Source organism: Cicer arietinum, chromosome 5, assembly GCF_000331145.2.
Source record: "Cicer arietinum cultivar CDC Frontier isolate Library 1 chromosome 5, Cicar.CDCFrontier_v2.0, whole genome shotgun sequence".
NCBI classification, from domain to species: Eukaryota; Viridiplantae; Streptophyta; class Magnoliopsida; order Fabales; family Fabaceae; genus Cicer; species Cicer arietinum.
In genome coordinates this window covers 52,426,399-52,441,959 of record NC_021164.2, presented here as the reverse complement: position 1 = coordinate 52,441,959, position 15,561 = coordinate 52,426,399, and the positions used below count along the sequence as shown (strand labels likewise).

The 15,561-nt window shown below is 32.1% G+C and overlaps 1 protein-coding gene across 1 annotated transcript; it reads right to left on the bottom strand.

Annotated features, from left to right (window-relative positions):
* Nucleotides 1-6,067: 6,067 nt before the first annotated feature.
* On the bottom strand, nt 6,068-9,618 carry LOC101497442 (disease resistance protein RPM1). The gene is made up of 2 exons (XM_004506606.4): nt 6,796-9,618; nt 6,068-6,365 (listed from the first exon to the last, which is right to left on the bottom strand). Exon 1 carries the CDS (start codon nt 9,493-9,495, stop codon nt 6,889-6,891), a length of 2,607 nt encoding a protein of 868 aa, XP_004506663.1. The 5' UTR covers nt 9,496-9,618; the 3' UTR covers nt 6,068-6,365; nt 6,796-6,888.
* Between the last annotated feature and the right edge of the window lie 5,943 nt (nt 9,619-15,561).

Below are 15,561 nucleotides of genomic sequence, written 5' to 3'. Positions count from 1 at the left end.
ATATATATATATATATATATATATATATATATAATTCTAGAAAGAAAAAATAAAAGAAAAATATATATATAGAAAGAGAGAGGTGGAGAGCAGATGTAAAGAAGAGAGAAAAAGAAAGAAAAGAAGGCTACAGAGGCATGGGTAGCAAGGAAGTACAACACGACATCGGCATGCGGTAGTGACGATGGTCGTTCGTTGTTCCAACGGAGGCAACGACTCAAACCTCGTCTTCCTTTTTTTGGTTTGTTTTACTTCTTGTTTGTTTTCCTTTTAGTTTCTCATAACTTTTCTATGATATTTTTATTCTTCTTTTATTTGTTTTGGACTTAACGTTTCTAACGTTGAATATTTAAGGGAAAAAAAAATAACAATAAGCATGTCAAATAAAGTGTGAAGACTATGAACATAGTTTTTATTTTTTATTTTTTATTTGAATGTAATAGCAAAACGAAATGATATATATAGAATATTAATATTAAAGAGATTTAGAATACCAATAGCTCAAAGGTGTTTGTATCTTATGTTTTCTTTTTCCTTTATTATGTTGTTTCTCTTCTACTTCTCACCCTCTCTGTTTCTTTGTTTTTTTAATTTTATCTCCAGTTAACACAATAAAAAAAAAAAACTTATACTCAACTATTTGAATTTTCTATTTATAATAACAATTAAGTTAATTTTTTTTTGCTAGATGAAGAAAAAGTCAAAGTTTTAAAAAGATTACTCAATCAAGAGAGAAAGGGTATCTTAACAACAATTAAAGCATTTTTCTTCCTCTTCTTTTGTCCATAATTTGAATTTTGCAAGTTGTATTTTTTTTTAAAGTAAAGTTATGAATTTGAATGAGATGAATTTACATATGGACAAAATGGAGATACTACAACTGTTTCTATTTAATTATATTGCACTAAAAAAATATGAATAAAAATTATTTTGATATTATCATCATAAAAGATAAGTAAATATATGATCTAAATTTTGTGCATCATAAATTGATAATGCGAAGTAATGTAAAAGCAGATAAAAATGTGAAAGTTTTTACAATGTAAACGCAAGTGGTACAATTTTTGGTGTTTTTTTTTTGTTTGATATGTAATGAATAAATAAAACGTTACCATCTTCAGATTGATTACTGATACGTAGATTGACGAGAATGTAGATGCTCATCTATGAGTTGGTTACTAGTGCGTAGAATAACAATAATGTAAAATTATCGTCTTTAGATTAATTACCGATACGCATAACGACGTGAATGAAAATGATCATATTCAGATTAGTTAAATGAAATTGATCATCTTTGAATTGGTTACTGATGTGCAGATCAACAAAAATGAAAATTGATTGTCTTCAATTTGGTTATCAATGCGTAGATCAACACTTTGGATTGATTACTGATGCGTAGATCGACATGAATATAGGTATCGATGCGTAGGTCGATGTGAATGTAGATGATTATCTCTAAATTGGTTACTGGTGGTATTCGAGCTTCTTTAACATAAATAATATAGACTATGCACTGAATAAGATGATTGAACTTAAATGAAATATGAGTGTAAGATGCATGATTTATGCATTTCATGTATTACAAGCTTTTGTTCAGGCCTTTATGTTTAGATTCCCCGATTTGTAGGAACTTAGACATCCCAATACTCTATGAGGAACACCGCTTTCACATAATGACACCTTGTACATCTGCGAGATCTTCTTCGAAGGCAAAGTATTGCAGCAAAGTCCATAATTCAAAATTATTACTCTTCCTCCTTCTTACACACCCGTATATCTGAAGAATGTATTGAGTTTCCCATAAATGTTTTTCAAGTATCAAAATATTTAAAATATACTTTTGTTCATATTTTCACACATTTCAAATTCTAGCATTCATTGTTATAAAGCACATTTTGAAACAATAAAACAATTCGATAAAATGTATTACTTCTCAAAGAGATGTAATGCATGCACATAATGTCAGTTGACAATGTAAAAATATCCAATGGGAATAAGAAATGAAACACCATGTATCAGTTGACAATGTAGGGATATTTGTATTTAGCTTTACTTAGAAGAATAACAACCGCTAGAAATTCTTGTAATTTAGAACTCTTATTACTAAGCTTCCAAGAATAAAGATTTCCCCAGTTTGAATCATCTCAACTTTGAAAACGTTGAACTTCTTATAGGTTTATTTTTTTTATTTTTTTTATCCCTACCTTTGGCCTGGACCGCTCTATCAAGTTTCCAATCCATCGGGATGTTCTAATTTTTGTTTAGGTCGCTTTTTCATGATTTCAACTTCGCGAGCCCACTTCTCAACCATTTGTTTTTTTGTTCAAGCATAATATTTTTTGACCGCATTTGAAATTACTGGAAGTGGAAGTTCTTTTCCATCCATCATTGTGAGTATTAGAGCTCCCCCAAAGGCATCTTTTTCACAACTTATGGTCCCTCGTAGTTCGGAGTCCATTTTCCACGAGAATATTTTGGATGGACAATATCTTCTTTAACACTAAGTCCTGTTCTTGAAACTCTCAAGGACAAACCTTTTTCTCACAGGCCTTTTTAAAACTTTTTTTTTGATATATTTGACCATGACGCAATTATCATCCTTTTTTCTTTTATGAGATTCAATTGGTCAAATCGTAATTGAACCCATTTTGCCTCTTCAAGTTTTGTTTTCATCAAGACTCTGATCAAGGAAATTTCAACTTCAATGGGAAGTATTACTTCCATTCTATATACCAATGAGGAAGGATTTGCCCTCGTTGAGGTGCGAATGGAGGTTCTATAACCATGTAATGCAAAGGAAAACATTTCATGCCAATCTTTATATGTCTCTACGATCTTTTGGATGATTTTCTTTGTATTCTTATTTGCTGCCTCTACAGCTCCATTCATTTTTGAACGAATTGTTAAATTATGGTGCTGAATTTTGAAACTATCACAAAACTCCTTTATAATTTTATTATTCAGATTGGTTGCATTATCAGTGATAATCTAATTTTGCAAGGCATATCGAAAAATCAATTCACTTTTGATGAATCTGACAATGACGCTCCTTGTCACATTGACATAAGAAGCGGCTTCAACCCATTTTGTTAAATAATCAATAGCTACTAGGAAAAATTGGTGTCCATTTGAAGCCTTAGACTCAATGAGTTCAATAACATCAATTCCCCACATTGAAAATGGCCACGGTGACGTCTAGACATTCAAAGAGGTTGGTGGTACATGTACTTTATCAACATAGATTTGATATTTATAACATGTATTCATGTAATTAAAATAATCAGACTCCATGGTCAACCAATAGTAGCCAACCCTCATACCATTGCGTGTCCATTCGCATGTATTCCAAAATAACCTTCATGAACCTCTTAAATGACTTCCTCTGCTTCAGTTTTATCAACACATATGAGAATCACCATATCACGATTCCTCTTATAAAGAACATCACCATTTAAGAAGAAATTCATTGATAACCTCCTTATAACCCTTTTTTCATTCTCAGAAATTCCCATTGAATATTCCTTGTTCCTAACATAGGATTTGATATCATGAAACTACGGCTTTCCATCAGGCTCTCCTTTTATTGCTAGACAATATACTGATTTGTCTTATTTTTTTAAAATTTATGATTGACATATATTCATCATTGCTTATTTTGAACAATGACGACAATGTGGCCAACGCATTAGCCAACTAGTTATCTTCTCAAGGAATACGATGGAAAGTAATTTTCTTAAAGTTTTTTTGTCAACTTTTTAATATGCGTATGATATGGAATCAATTTTGCATCTCGAGTTTCCCATTTGCCTTTTATTCGATGAATGACCATGACTGAGTCTCCATATACCTCAAGCATTCTTACTTTCAATTCAATGGTTTCATCAATGCCCATGGCATATGCCTCATACATATTCGGCCATATTGTTTGTACAGTCAAAACATAACTTAGCGTAAACAGAGTCAGTTGGTTCTCTAGGGAAATCAAAACGGCTCCAATTCCATACCCTAATGTGTTAGAAGCACCATCAAATACCAAAGTTTATTTTTCTTTATTAGAAGATTCATTTTCTTCAAATAAAGACATTATATCTTTGTAAGGGAATTCAAACTACATTGATTGATAATCTTCTACATGTTGGTGAGCCAAATATTTTGCCAATGCACTTTCTTTCATAGCCTTTTGTGTAGCATATATTAGGTCATATTCTAATAACAACATCTACCAATGAGCAATCCTTTTAGTAAGAACAGTCTTTTCAAAAATGCAGTTGATTGGATCCATTTTAGTGAGCGTTTGCAAAATAAATAAATATAGGAAAGAAGAAACAAGACCTTGTAGAATGAACCTCATCTTGCAAACTATGTCTCGTAAATCATACCAATTCTTGTTGCTTATGTTTCATATAATTTGTACTTCTATCCCCCATTTAACTTCCCTTAGGCCTGAGTGGCTTACTCTAAAGCTTTTTATTTTGAATACAAAGACAATATGAGGTTATAGTAATTATCAGTTTATAGAGCATACCCTAGAGTTTAATAGCAGAAGTTGAAAGCAAGTTGTATTCATGTAGTGTTATTTTCAGAGGACATTGTCTTCTCCAGAACCTTGAATCCATCTCTTACATGGCTTATGATACACACCTATCATAGACTATAATTCCCTGCAACTTGAGTTATAAACAAAATATATAATCAACAAGATCCACACTGCTGTAATAATTATTTGGAGGCAGTGCCACGAAATTTTAAAGAGAGCGACTTAGTCCGCCACTCTACCCAATAATATCTTTAGTGACATAAATTACGATTTTTAAACAGTTTTCCGAAACTAAAAAATTACATAATAAATTTAGTATTTTTTATTCAATTGGTGACACCAAACTTAGTGTATAGTGTACTTTGATGTTACACTGTCTAAATAAACAACAGCATGTCCATATTAGTTAAATATTGATAATTTATTTAACTTTATTTTTCTTTTCTTTTATTTCTTTTACATCTCATAATAAATAAATAAAAATTTGATTTTGTATTTATATTCAAATTTTACCCGGAAGTTTTGCAAAATATGCAAATGCATATAACTTTGATACTCTTAATTTATATAGAGATAATAGTGACAATGTATCTTTTTTGATCTCTTTTTTAATCCATATATGAACCAAATATAATCACGTAACTATGAATTTGATGGTGGAAGCTTCAACTTTATAGAGTATCATGCTTTGATTATATCATTTATAAGTAGTTAACAATACACATTTATAATTTATTTTAATATTTGTGAAAAACACTTCAACGAAAAAATATATTTATGCAACTATTTAATTCAAGCAATTATTTAAAATAACGTATCATGATTATTTATATATATATTGAAATATTTATATTAGTAGTTAATTGTTTAAAGGAACTTATCATTTTAATCTATGCGCTCCTCCCAAAACACTTTGTGACTCTTAATTGTTGATATATTAATATTTAATAATAGCTAGACACGTAACTTATTCGTAATTATATATAAGAATATTTAAATGAAATTGAATTTAGGTTGTCGAAGATTCAGTTGTGAAAATTAGGTTTCAGATGCTCAATCATCACATTCATGTTTTCTGAGGACAGTTGGTAAATATGATAGAAAAACTAATCAATAAAGTAGAAAGCCATAGGCTAAATAATATTTAATATTCACTATTATGTGCAATAAAAATTCAGGAAAAAATTAAATTTCATATTGTTACACTTTTAGTAAATAATATTTAGTTATTATAATTATATGAATAATAGAAAATATATATTTTTTAAATTTATTTAATTATCAATTTAAAGACAAAATATATCGATACATATCGAGTTGACTTATGTACCGTAAAAATACTCTTACATGAATAGTTGAAAATGATTTATTAATTGCATTTGTCATCAACGAAATTGACAAAATAAAAACATTTTTTATTTTTTATAATTAGAGCGAAGATGGAGATATTATAATTTTTCTGAAAGTCTACAATCAATTTTGGCCAAAATTATACTTATATATTGTATATTGTGATTCCATCAAACTCTCTTATCCAAACTTACACTCAATAAAATATCATGGAAACAAATAAATTACATCAAACTTACTTTTCCTTATAATGTCTTAGAATCCATGAAAGAGAAACTCCCACAACTTATTGCATACACCACACATCACAAACAGGTTGAATCAAAAGCAAAATGCTTAGAAGTTAGAATCGCTCACTTATTTAAAGGTTTCACATGATAAAAAACAACTCTACACAAGTGCCAAAACACAAATAGAAAGTTACAAAGCCATTATTGTGAAATGCCATCTGAACTTCTTATAACTGGATGCCTAATACCTGCCAATTCAAACCACAATATCAATATTGATAATGAAATAAATCGCAACCAAATAGCTCCTAATGGACCAAAATAATACATATATATGACTTCTTATTTCTGATTAGATATTTTTATCCTCCATTTTAAATTGAATGATGTGGTAGTAAAGTATGTACAAGAAGAAAAACAAGATGCAAAAGTAGATAAAAATGTCAACACTTACACTTTTTATGACTTACACTCTTACAGTTAGTTTATGATAGTTGCAAACTAGATAGATTAACTGCAAGTTAGTTGTAAAAGTCACTTTGAAATCTATATATAAATAGTATATCACACTTATTGTAATTAACAATTTTATTTATATTTTTCTCTTTTACATGTTTAATATCAATATTTTGCATATTCTAGTATAAGTAAAATTACATGGGAAGAAAAAGAACATACCTTCTACTTTTTATGAAATTTCATCATAGGTTTAGGAAAAGGAGCAATTATGTCCTTAAAATGAATATTGAGAAGTTTAGGATTCTTCTAGTGTTAAATGCCAGAGGGTAATGGTTTTGGCAGAGGAGCAATGCTTTTCTCAAATTCTTTTGGCATAAAATGAGTATTGAGAACTTCAAGATTCTTCCAGTTGTCAATGTTAGAAGGTACTCTCTTGAGGTTAGGGATATTCATGAATGTGAGCTCTTTTAAAGAAGCCAATGCTCCTTTTTCAATAATGATGGAATTCAAGTTATACAAGTATTTGACTCCTAGTTCCTTTAGCTTAAGAAACCCTCCTTTTTTAAAATGCAAAGATTCACCTTCATATGAATGGATTGCTAGATTAAGTAGCAACAAATTTGGCAAACTTTGTAGTGGTTCCAATGGATCATTTGCTAACCGAGAGCATGCCAAGCTCAACTCAATAAGGTTCTCAAGCTTTGGAATCCATTCTGGTAACTTGTTTAGCTTCGCGTGTAGGCGAAGCTTTCGAAGCATAGTTGGGTGTGAAACAAAACTCAAATCTATGGCTACATCTTCTGATTTTGCTTTAATGTATAGCACTTCCAAATGTGACATCTTATTTATTGAGTTGCATAGGGAAATTCCTTGTTCTTCCCTCACATCTAACAAACTCAACTTCCTTAACTGTTTCAACTTTCCTAACTCTATAATTAGCTCTATTCCATCCTCATCTATTTTCACCTCACTCAAAGTTTGCAGTGATTCCATATCTCCAATACCACCTTTCAAATGACTCAAAGACATTTTGTTGCCAAGAAGATGTCGCAACTTTCTAAACTTGCTAATCTCCTTTGGTATCTCATTCACATTAGTCTGTCTTAGATCTAAGGTCTCTAAGTTGTGAAGCTTACCAATGGTTTTCGGAAGACTTTCTAGCTCTGTATTCCTAAAGCTTAAATATGTCAAGTGAATCAAATCCCCTAAATTTCCTGGAACATAAAACAATCTAGAATTTTCGAAATCAAGTACCTTCAATAGCTTGAATTTTGTAAAGATTATTTTCACAAGATATTCATGTAATTCTTCCTCCATGAAAAAAAGTAATGATCGAACATGTGAGCTTTCAATATTTTGTATTAAATCATTGGAAGTGGTTGCTATTGATAGGCGCCGAATTATCGCAGTTTTCAAATACCAATCATCTTCACAAATAAACTTGCAAAAATTAAAATCTTCAACTTTTCTTAGGATCATCTCACGTAATAAGTTGTGAACACAACAACCTTTAACTTTACCACCAAGGCTAAGAGAAGATACTTGCACCAAACTTCTATTGATCAACTCTTGTAAGTATTCTTCTGCAAGATCCTCCAAAGTCCTTTCAGGTTTTGCTTTGACAAATCCTTCAGCTATCCAGTGTCGAATTAGTCTCTTTGATTTAACTTCATAGTCTTGAGGATATATTGCAAAATATAATAGGCACAATTTGAGATGAGAAGGCAAATCATCATAACTCAAACTAAAAATGTCTCCTATGCCATGCAAATGCGGATTCTCTTCTAGCTCTGAACCTAGATTTTGACTAAACCTTTTCCATTCAAATGCAGTTTTTGGTTTGCCAGATAAAACACTTCCAATGGTGACAATTGCTAGTGGTAAACCCTTACACTTCCTAACAATTTCATAAGATATATCTTCTAGATTTTTTGGATAATTTTCCTTGTAGCCATATTGGAATGCCTTCAAATATAACAGCTCCATAGATTGTTTAGGAGGTAAAGGTTGCATTTCATGCACTGTGACAAAATGAGAATATCTTTCAGAATAGAAAGCAACATTCTTGCTCCTAGTAGTGATAAATATCCTACTTCCATTTCTATTGTCAACCAAAGCATCTCCTATATCATCCCAAAAATGTGTACTCCATACATCGTCAAAGAAAAAAACATACCTCTTTAGTCTCAAGTAATTTCTCACTTTGTCGATCAATAAACTTCGATCCGTTGCAAAAGGAGGAGAGTTTGATGGTTTTTTGTAAAACCTACGCAGCATGTCTCTCAACAACTCTTCAATAGTGTATGAAGCAGACACTGTGAACCATTCAAGACAATCAAAGTGTTGAATGGTTCGTGGGCTGTCAAACACTTTTTTAGCAAGAGTTGTTTTTCCGATTCCTGCCATTCCTACCACAGAGATGATAGTGCGCTCGGCTTCTCCAATTACCAACCAATCAACCAGTTTAGCAATTGAATCATCAAAACCCACCACAACATCAACTTTGTCAACACGAACTCGAATGTTTTGTTCCGAAGAAGATTGGATTTGGGAACCATCTCCTTTACTTATTTCATGAAATAGTGAGTTAAGTTCTCCATATTGATGATTTATTCGACGACGAAGGATGATAGTTTTGATGTAGTACATAATAATATCACAGGCTAAAACTTCACATCCAGGATCATGATCTGTCTGTTGTTCTTCATGTATCATATATTCGTCAATCACATCTTCCATGGCAAAAGCTGCTTCTATCAACTGCTTTATAGCTGATCTCTTTTTTATTCTGCCTTGTGTGTTATCTTCTTCAGCAATAACCAATCTATTTGAACCATGAATGAAGTGTTGAATATTTTCTAATTTTTCCTTTATCTTTTCAATTTCTATTGGCGGAACCATGTTAGCTATAACTTCCATATATACGTTTAGTAGATGGTCGAGGAAAGAAGGATATTGCGTTTTGTGTTGTATAGTAAGGTGATTAGGAACATATATATTAGATTAGATCGAGGAACGAAGACTTGGAGCTTCCCTTGGTCTGTCTTTTAATATTTGTTTATGATTTATGATATCAACCAACTTTTTTTTTTTTTTGACAAATAATTTACTAGTTTGAAGCAACTTGGATATACTTAATTCATTATTTGAAAAGGTGGTGGTTATAAATAATTAATTTATTTTTTTTACTTTTTTAAAAATAAAATATAAGTAAATTTGATAGTGGAAAGATTAATATATTTAGTGCTTTAATTAACAATTGAAAAAGACCAAGCGGTTTCCTTCTTCCTAGCTTTATTGATTTATGTTTCTTATTAAACTCTCCACTTGTTTTCTTAACTTTTCTCTTACTTTCTCCCACAGATTAACCCAAAACTTACTCCATCGTATATCACTTTTGAAACTCTATGCCCCACACACGCATGATCGAGGATATGATACAAGTACATATATCTTAATTACATTCCATCCATTCTAATTAACCATGGCGTTGTTATCGCTTCTTTTAATGTTCTCTTATGGTATATATATTTGATGAATTTTACGGTGAACTATATGTAGTTAAAAGTAAATTAATATTTAAAATTTATTAGAAATTTTAACGATCGACGATACTCTTCAAAAATAATAATTTATGATATTCTTCATTTGTATGAATAAGACGACAATCTATAAAGATGATTATTAACATTTATTTTTTGAACAGAGTTGTCCATGAGAATTTGAAGCCTCTAAATTTGAATTTGGTGTCCTATCGTGTTCTTTCTTAAACTCTATGGCTAAGATAATAATAATGAAGTTTATTATATTTAATGCGACCAACATGCTTTTTCATAATATTTTTAGTGTAATTTTCATTTTGGTAATATTTTATGATTTTTGTTACGATACTATGGTTTACATTCTTGGTACCCATCCCCGATGTTAAGTTCGATCCTAGAAACATTTGAACAATTTAAACTTTGATATTTTATTATTACATAATTCTGTATGCTACAAAAATAAATGGTGCCCCCACTACGCCAAAAATGACATTTAATAGCGCTCTTTTTACAGCGCTTGCTAAATACAAGCGTTGTTGTAAGTATATTTTAAAAATAACGGAGCCTTTTACATCGCTTTTTTGACAAGCGCTGTGAAAAAAGCGCTGTTGTAGGGTCATATAGCGTTTGCGCATAATGTTATAAGGCTTTTACAGCGCTTTTCGCAAAAGCGTTGTAAAATGAAGCGCTTTCGCGTATTATTTTACAGCGCTTATTTCACAAGCGCTGTAAAATACATGCGCTTTCAATCAATTTAACTACATATTACAACGCTTTTTGTACAAGCGCTGTAAAATACATGCGCTTTCAAATATTTGAACTACCTATTACAGCATTTTTTTTACAAGCGCTGTAAAATACATGCGCTTTCAATCAATTTAACTACCTATTACAGCGCTTTTTGTACAAGCGCTGTAAAATACAGGCGCTTTCAAATAAATATAATTTACTTTTGAAACAAATTTACGAACCCTCATCACCTCTACTCTGGGAACCCTCATATCCTCTACGTACTGTGCAGCCATCTACGTTGTCTCAGGTAATTTTTAATTTGTTTTTGTCAAAAACTCTTTAGTTTTTTAATAATTGAAAACTAAAAATTGTTATATATATATATTAAATCTCTTTTTTTTGAAACTTGTTGATATGTTTTGAAAGCTTATTATTTTTGTAACTGCATTTATATAGGTCGTATAATATGGATAGGAAATGGATGTCTGCCAATCGATTGTCAAAAGAGTATGAAAATGGAGTGAAAGAGTTTGTTGAGTTTGCAATGAAGAATGCAAAAGATCCAAATAGAGTCGTTTGTCCTTGTTTAAAATGTTGTTTTGGAAAACGTGTTAGAGAAGATGAATTAGAAGGACATCTAGTATGTAATGGAATTGATCAAAGCTACACATGTTGGATAAGACATGGTGAGAAAAAAAAAGGAAACATTAATTTTGAGAATAGTTCGACATATGCTTCAACTGACTTCGATACAGATACATATGAGCCGGACCGAGTTGATGAGATTGCAAAAGCAGTTGAAGAAGATCTTCGAGATTGTCCTAAAATGTTTGAAAGTTTGTTGAGTGATGCAGAGAAAGAATTATATAATGGTTGTACTAAATTCACAAGACTGTCAGCGATATTAAAGTTGTACAACTTAAAAGCGAGTAATGGATGGTCTGATAAAAGCTTTACGGAATTATTAACACTCATAAAAGATATGTTGCCAGATGATAATGAACTTCCCAGTCGAACCTACGAGGCTAAACGGATTTTGTGTTCTATTGGAATGAGTTACGAAAGGATTCATGCGTGTCCTAACGATTGCATTTTATTTCGAAACGAATATGAACTACTTAAGGCGTGTCCGAAATGCAATGTCTCTCGATATAAGAAGAAAGAATCTACTCCAGCAAAAGTCGTGTGGTATTTTCCTATAATACCAAGATTTAGGCGCATGTATCGCAGTGAAGAAGATTCAAAACACTTGACATGGCATGCAGATGAAAGAATTAGAGATGGAATGTTTCGACACCCTGCAGATTCCCCACAATGGGCAAAAATTGATCACGAGTATCCTGAATTCGGGATAGAGTCAAGAAATCTAAGACTTGCACTTTCTACTGATGGAATGAATCCACATGGTCTTCAAAGCATCTCACATAGCACGTGGCCTGTGATTTTGGTAATATATAACCTACCTCCATGGTTATGTATGAAGCGTAAGTTTATGATGTTGTCTCTGTTAATTTCTGGACCCAAACAACCGGGGAATGATATCGACGTATACTTGACTCCTTTAATTGAAGATTTAAAAATTCTGTGGGAGACAGGTGTGGAAGTTTATGATGGGTATAGGAAAAAGTGTTTCAATTTGAGGGCTATGTTGTTCGGCACAATTAATGATTTTCCAGCATATGGTAATTTATCAGGATATAGCATTAAAGGTCAGTGTGCATGTCCTATATGTGAAGAGAGTACAAATTGGATGCGGTTGAAACATTGTAAGAAGAATGTGTTTCTTGGACATCGTAGATTTTTACCTTATAGTCATCAGTATCGTGGGTGGAGAAATGCATTCAATGGAAAATCAGAGGAAGGTAAAGCTCCTTTAGCACCGACTGGATATCAAATACTTGAAAAAGTACAAGGTTTGACCAATAAATTTGGCAAACCTTTTGCGGGAGAGCTGGTGAAAACTGGGTGGAAGAAAAAGTCAATTTTCTTTGAATTGCCATATTGGAAGTCATTGTATGTAAGACATTTCCTCGATGTGATGCATATTGAAAAAAATGTATTTGAAAGTGTTATTGGTACGTTACTCAATGTTCCAGGAAAGTCTAAAGATGGCGTCAATGCAAGATTGGACTTGGTCGATATGGGAATAAGAAATGAACTGGCTCCAGTAAAGAAAGGAAATCGCACATATCTACCTCCAGCCGCTCATACTCTATCTAGAAAGGAAAAAATTGTTTTATGTAAATTTCTACACGAAGTTAAAGTTCCAGAAGGATACTCTTCGAACATTAAAAATTTGGTTTGTATGAAAGACCTCAAGTTAAAAGGTTTGAAGACCCATGATTGTCATATTATAATGGAGCATTTGCTACCAATAGGTATACGTTCCATTTTACCTGAAAAAGTTCGACTAGCCTTAACTAGATTATGTTTCTTCTTCAGGGAAATTTGTAGTAAAGTGATCGACCCTCAGAAATTACCGACATTGCAGAGGGAAATTGTTGTTACTTTGTGTGAGCTTGAAATGTATTTCCCACCATCGTTTTTTGATATAATGGTTCACCTTACTGTTCATCTGGTTAAGGAGACACAACTTTGTGGGCCAGCTTATATGAGATGGATGTATCCGATAGAACGATATATGAAAATATTAAAAGGGTACGTAAAAAGTAGAAGTCGACCAGAAGGTTGTATTGCTGAACGATACATTGTTGAAGAGGCTGCTGAATTTTGTACTGAATATCTGTCCAATGTTGAATCCATAGGGCTTCCCATGTCTCGTCATTCGGGAAGACTATCAGGAGAAGGGATAACTGGAAGGAGACTACTGACTATATCAAGGACAGAATGGGAGCAGGCACAATTGTATGTTCTGCACAATGATGATGAGGTTCAACCGTATGTTACAATACACATTGATCAGTTATCTCGTTTGAACATGAATAGGAATCAAAATTGGATAACTCGAGAGCACAATCGAAGTTTTGTAACATGGTTAAAAAATCACATAATGTCAAAATTTGATATAGACCCCGGATCAATTTCAAATAGATTGAGGTGGCTAGCAAATGGTCCGAGCTTACATGTCTTTTCTTACACTGGTTATGTTATTAACGGCTACACATTTTATACCAAAGAACAAGATGATCAGACCACTATGCAAAATAGTGGAGTCACTCTCGTAGCTGAAGCGATGCATGTCTCAAGTGCAAAAGACAAAAACCCAATATATGCAAATCTATCATATTTTGGGGTTATCGAGCGCATATGGGAGTTAGACTACACAATGTTTCGTGTTCCCATATTTGGTTGCAAGTGGGTCGATAATAATAATGGCGTTCGGATTGATGAGTCAGGATTCTTGCTTGTCGATTTTAATAGGGTGGGATACAAAGACGAGCCTTTTATTTTAGCGTCGCAAGCTCAACAAGTGTTTTATGTCACTGATCCTTCTGATGATAAATGGTATGTTGTCCTATCGACCAATAAAATAAGTGATGATAACAATAATGATGAAGATGTTGGTAATGATCTTCTAGTTGCAACATCACAACAACCACATGAAATTGATTCAACTGATGATGGTTTATATCTTAGAGATGATCATGATGAGGGAATTTGGATTAATCCATCGTTTCGTATTGTAAATGGACAAATAAATGTGAATCCCACCAGGAAAAGAAGAAGGGCATCTTAATGTACATGTTTAATTGTTTTATATAAGCCATGCATGTAATCTGAACTGTGTTAATGTAAATATGCATGTAATCTGAATTGTGTTAATGTAAATATGCATGTAATCTGAATTGAGTGTTTTATACTAAGTTCTGATTAATTTATTTTCTGCTTATATTTAGCTTGATTTGAGTGTTTTATACCAAGTTCATGTAACAATGAGTGTTTTATATTTAGCTTGATTTACATGAACTGAACTGAATATAAATTAGTAATTTACATGAACTGAACTGAACTGAACAGAGAGATTCTCTTTTGCTCAATGCATATATAGATTCTTCAGAAGTTCTCATTTCTAATAATTCATCATCTCCTAAAGTATTGTGATAAAGACAATGATAACAATGTTTTTAATCCAATAAACAATGATAACAATGTTTTTAGTGTCATCCCAACTCAAATAAACCAAACACAAAAATAAAAGGCTTTAAAAATAACATTCATCAGACACCTAACAGGACCTTATCTAATAGGATTTTCTTCAAATACCTTGTACGCGTCATGGGAATCCCCAAAAACACATTGTTAACAAAAACATCATACTCAAACCCATTTTTCGCAACATGGCAATGAACCTGAAGACCAAGTTTCAAACCACTTATCGACGAATTAGCACACGATTTAAGAAGGAAAGGGAATGTAAAGAGACAAAAAGGGTGTTGAGGTGAAGATTGAATTGTGAGAGAGTAAGCTTTGATGTTTGTGAAGAAGATGCATAAAATGAAAAGAGTTTGGTGAAGAGGAAGAGAAGCGCCTGTAATAAAACAATGAGGCCTTTTACAGCGCTTATTTGAAAAAGCGCTGTAAAAGGCTTTAAAAAAACATTCATATAACATAATAAAACACGGAGGTCTTTTACAACGCTTATTGGGAGAAGCGCTGTAAAAGAGCCTTTTAAAAATTTAAATAAAGACGCCTTTTAGAGCGCTTTTCAAACAAGCGCTGTAAAAGGCTTAGGCCTTTTAGAGCGCTTTTT

Excerpts from the sequence above, each read along its gene's own strand:
- LOC101497442 (XM_004506606.4), bottom strand. The coding sequence starts at position 9,495 with ATGGAAGTTATAGCTAACATGGTTCCGCCAATAGAAATTGAAAAGATA.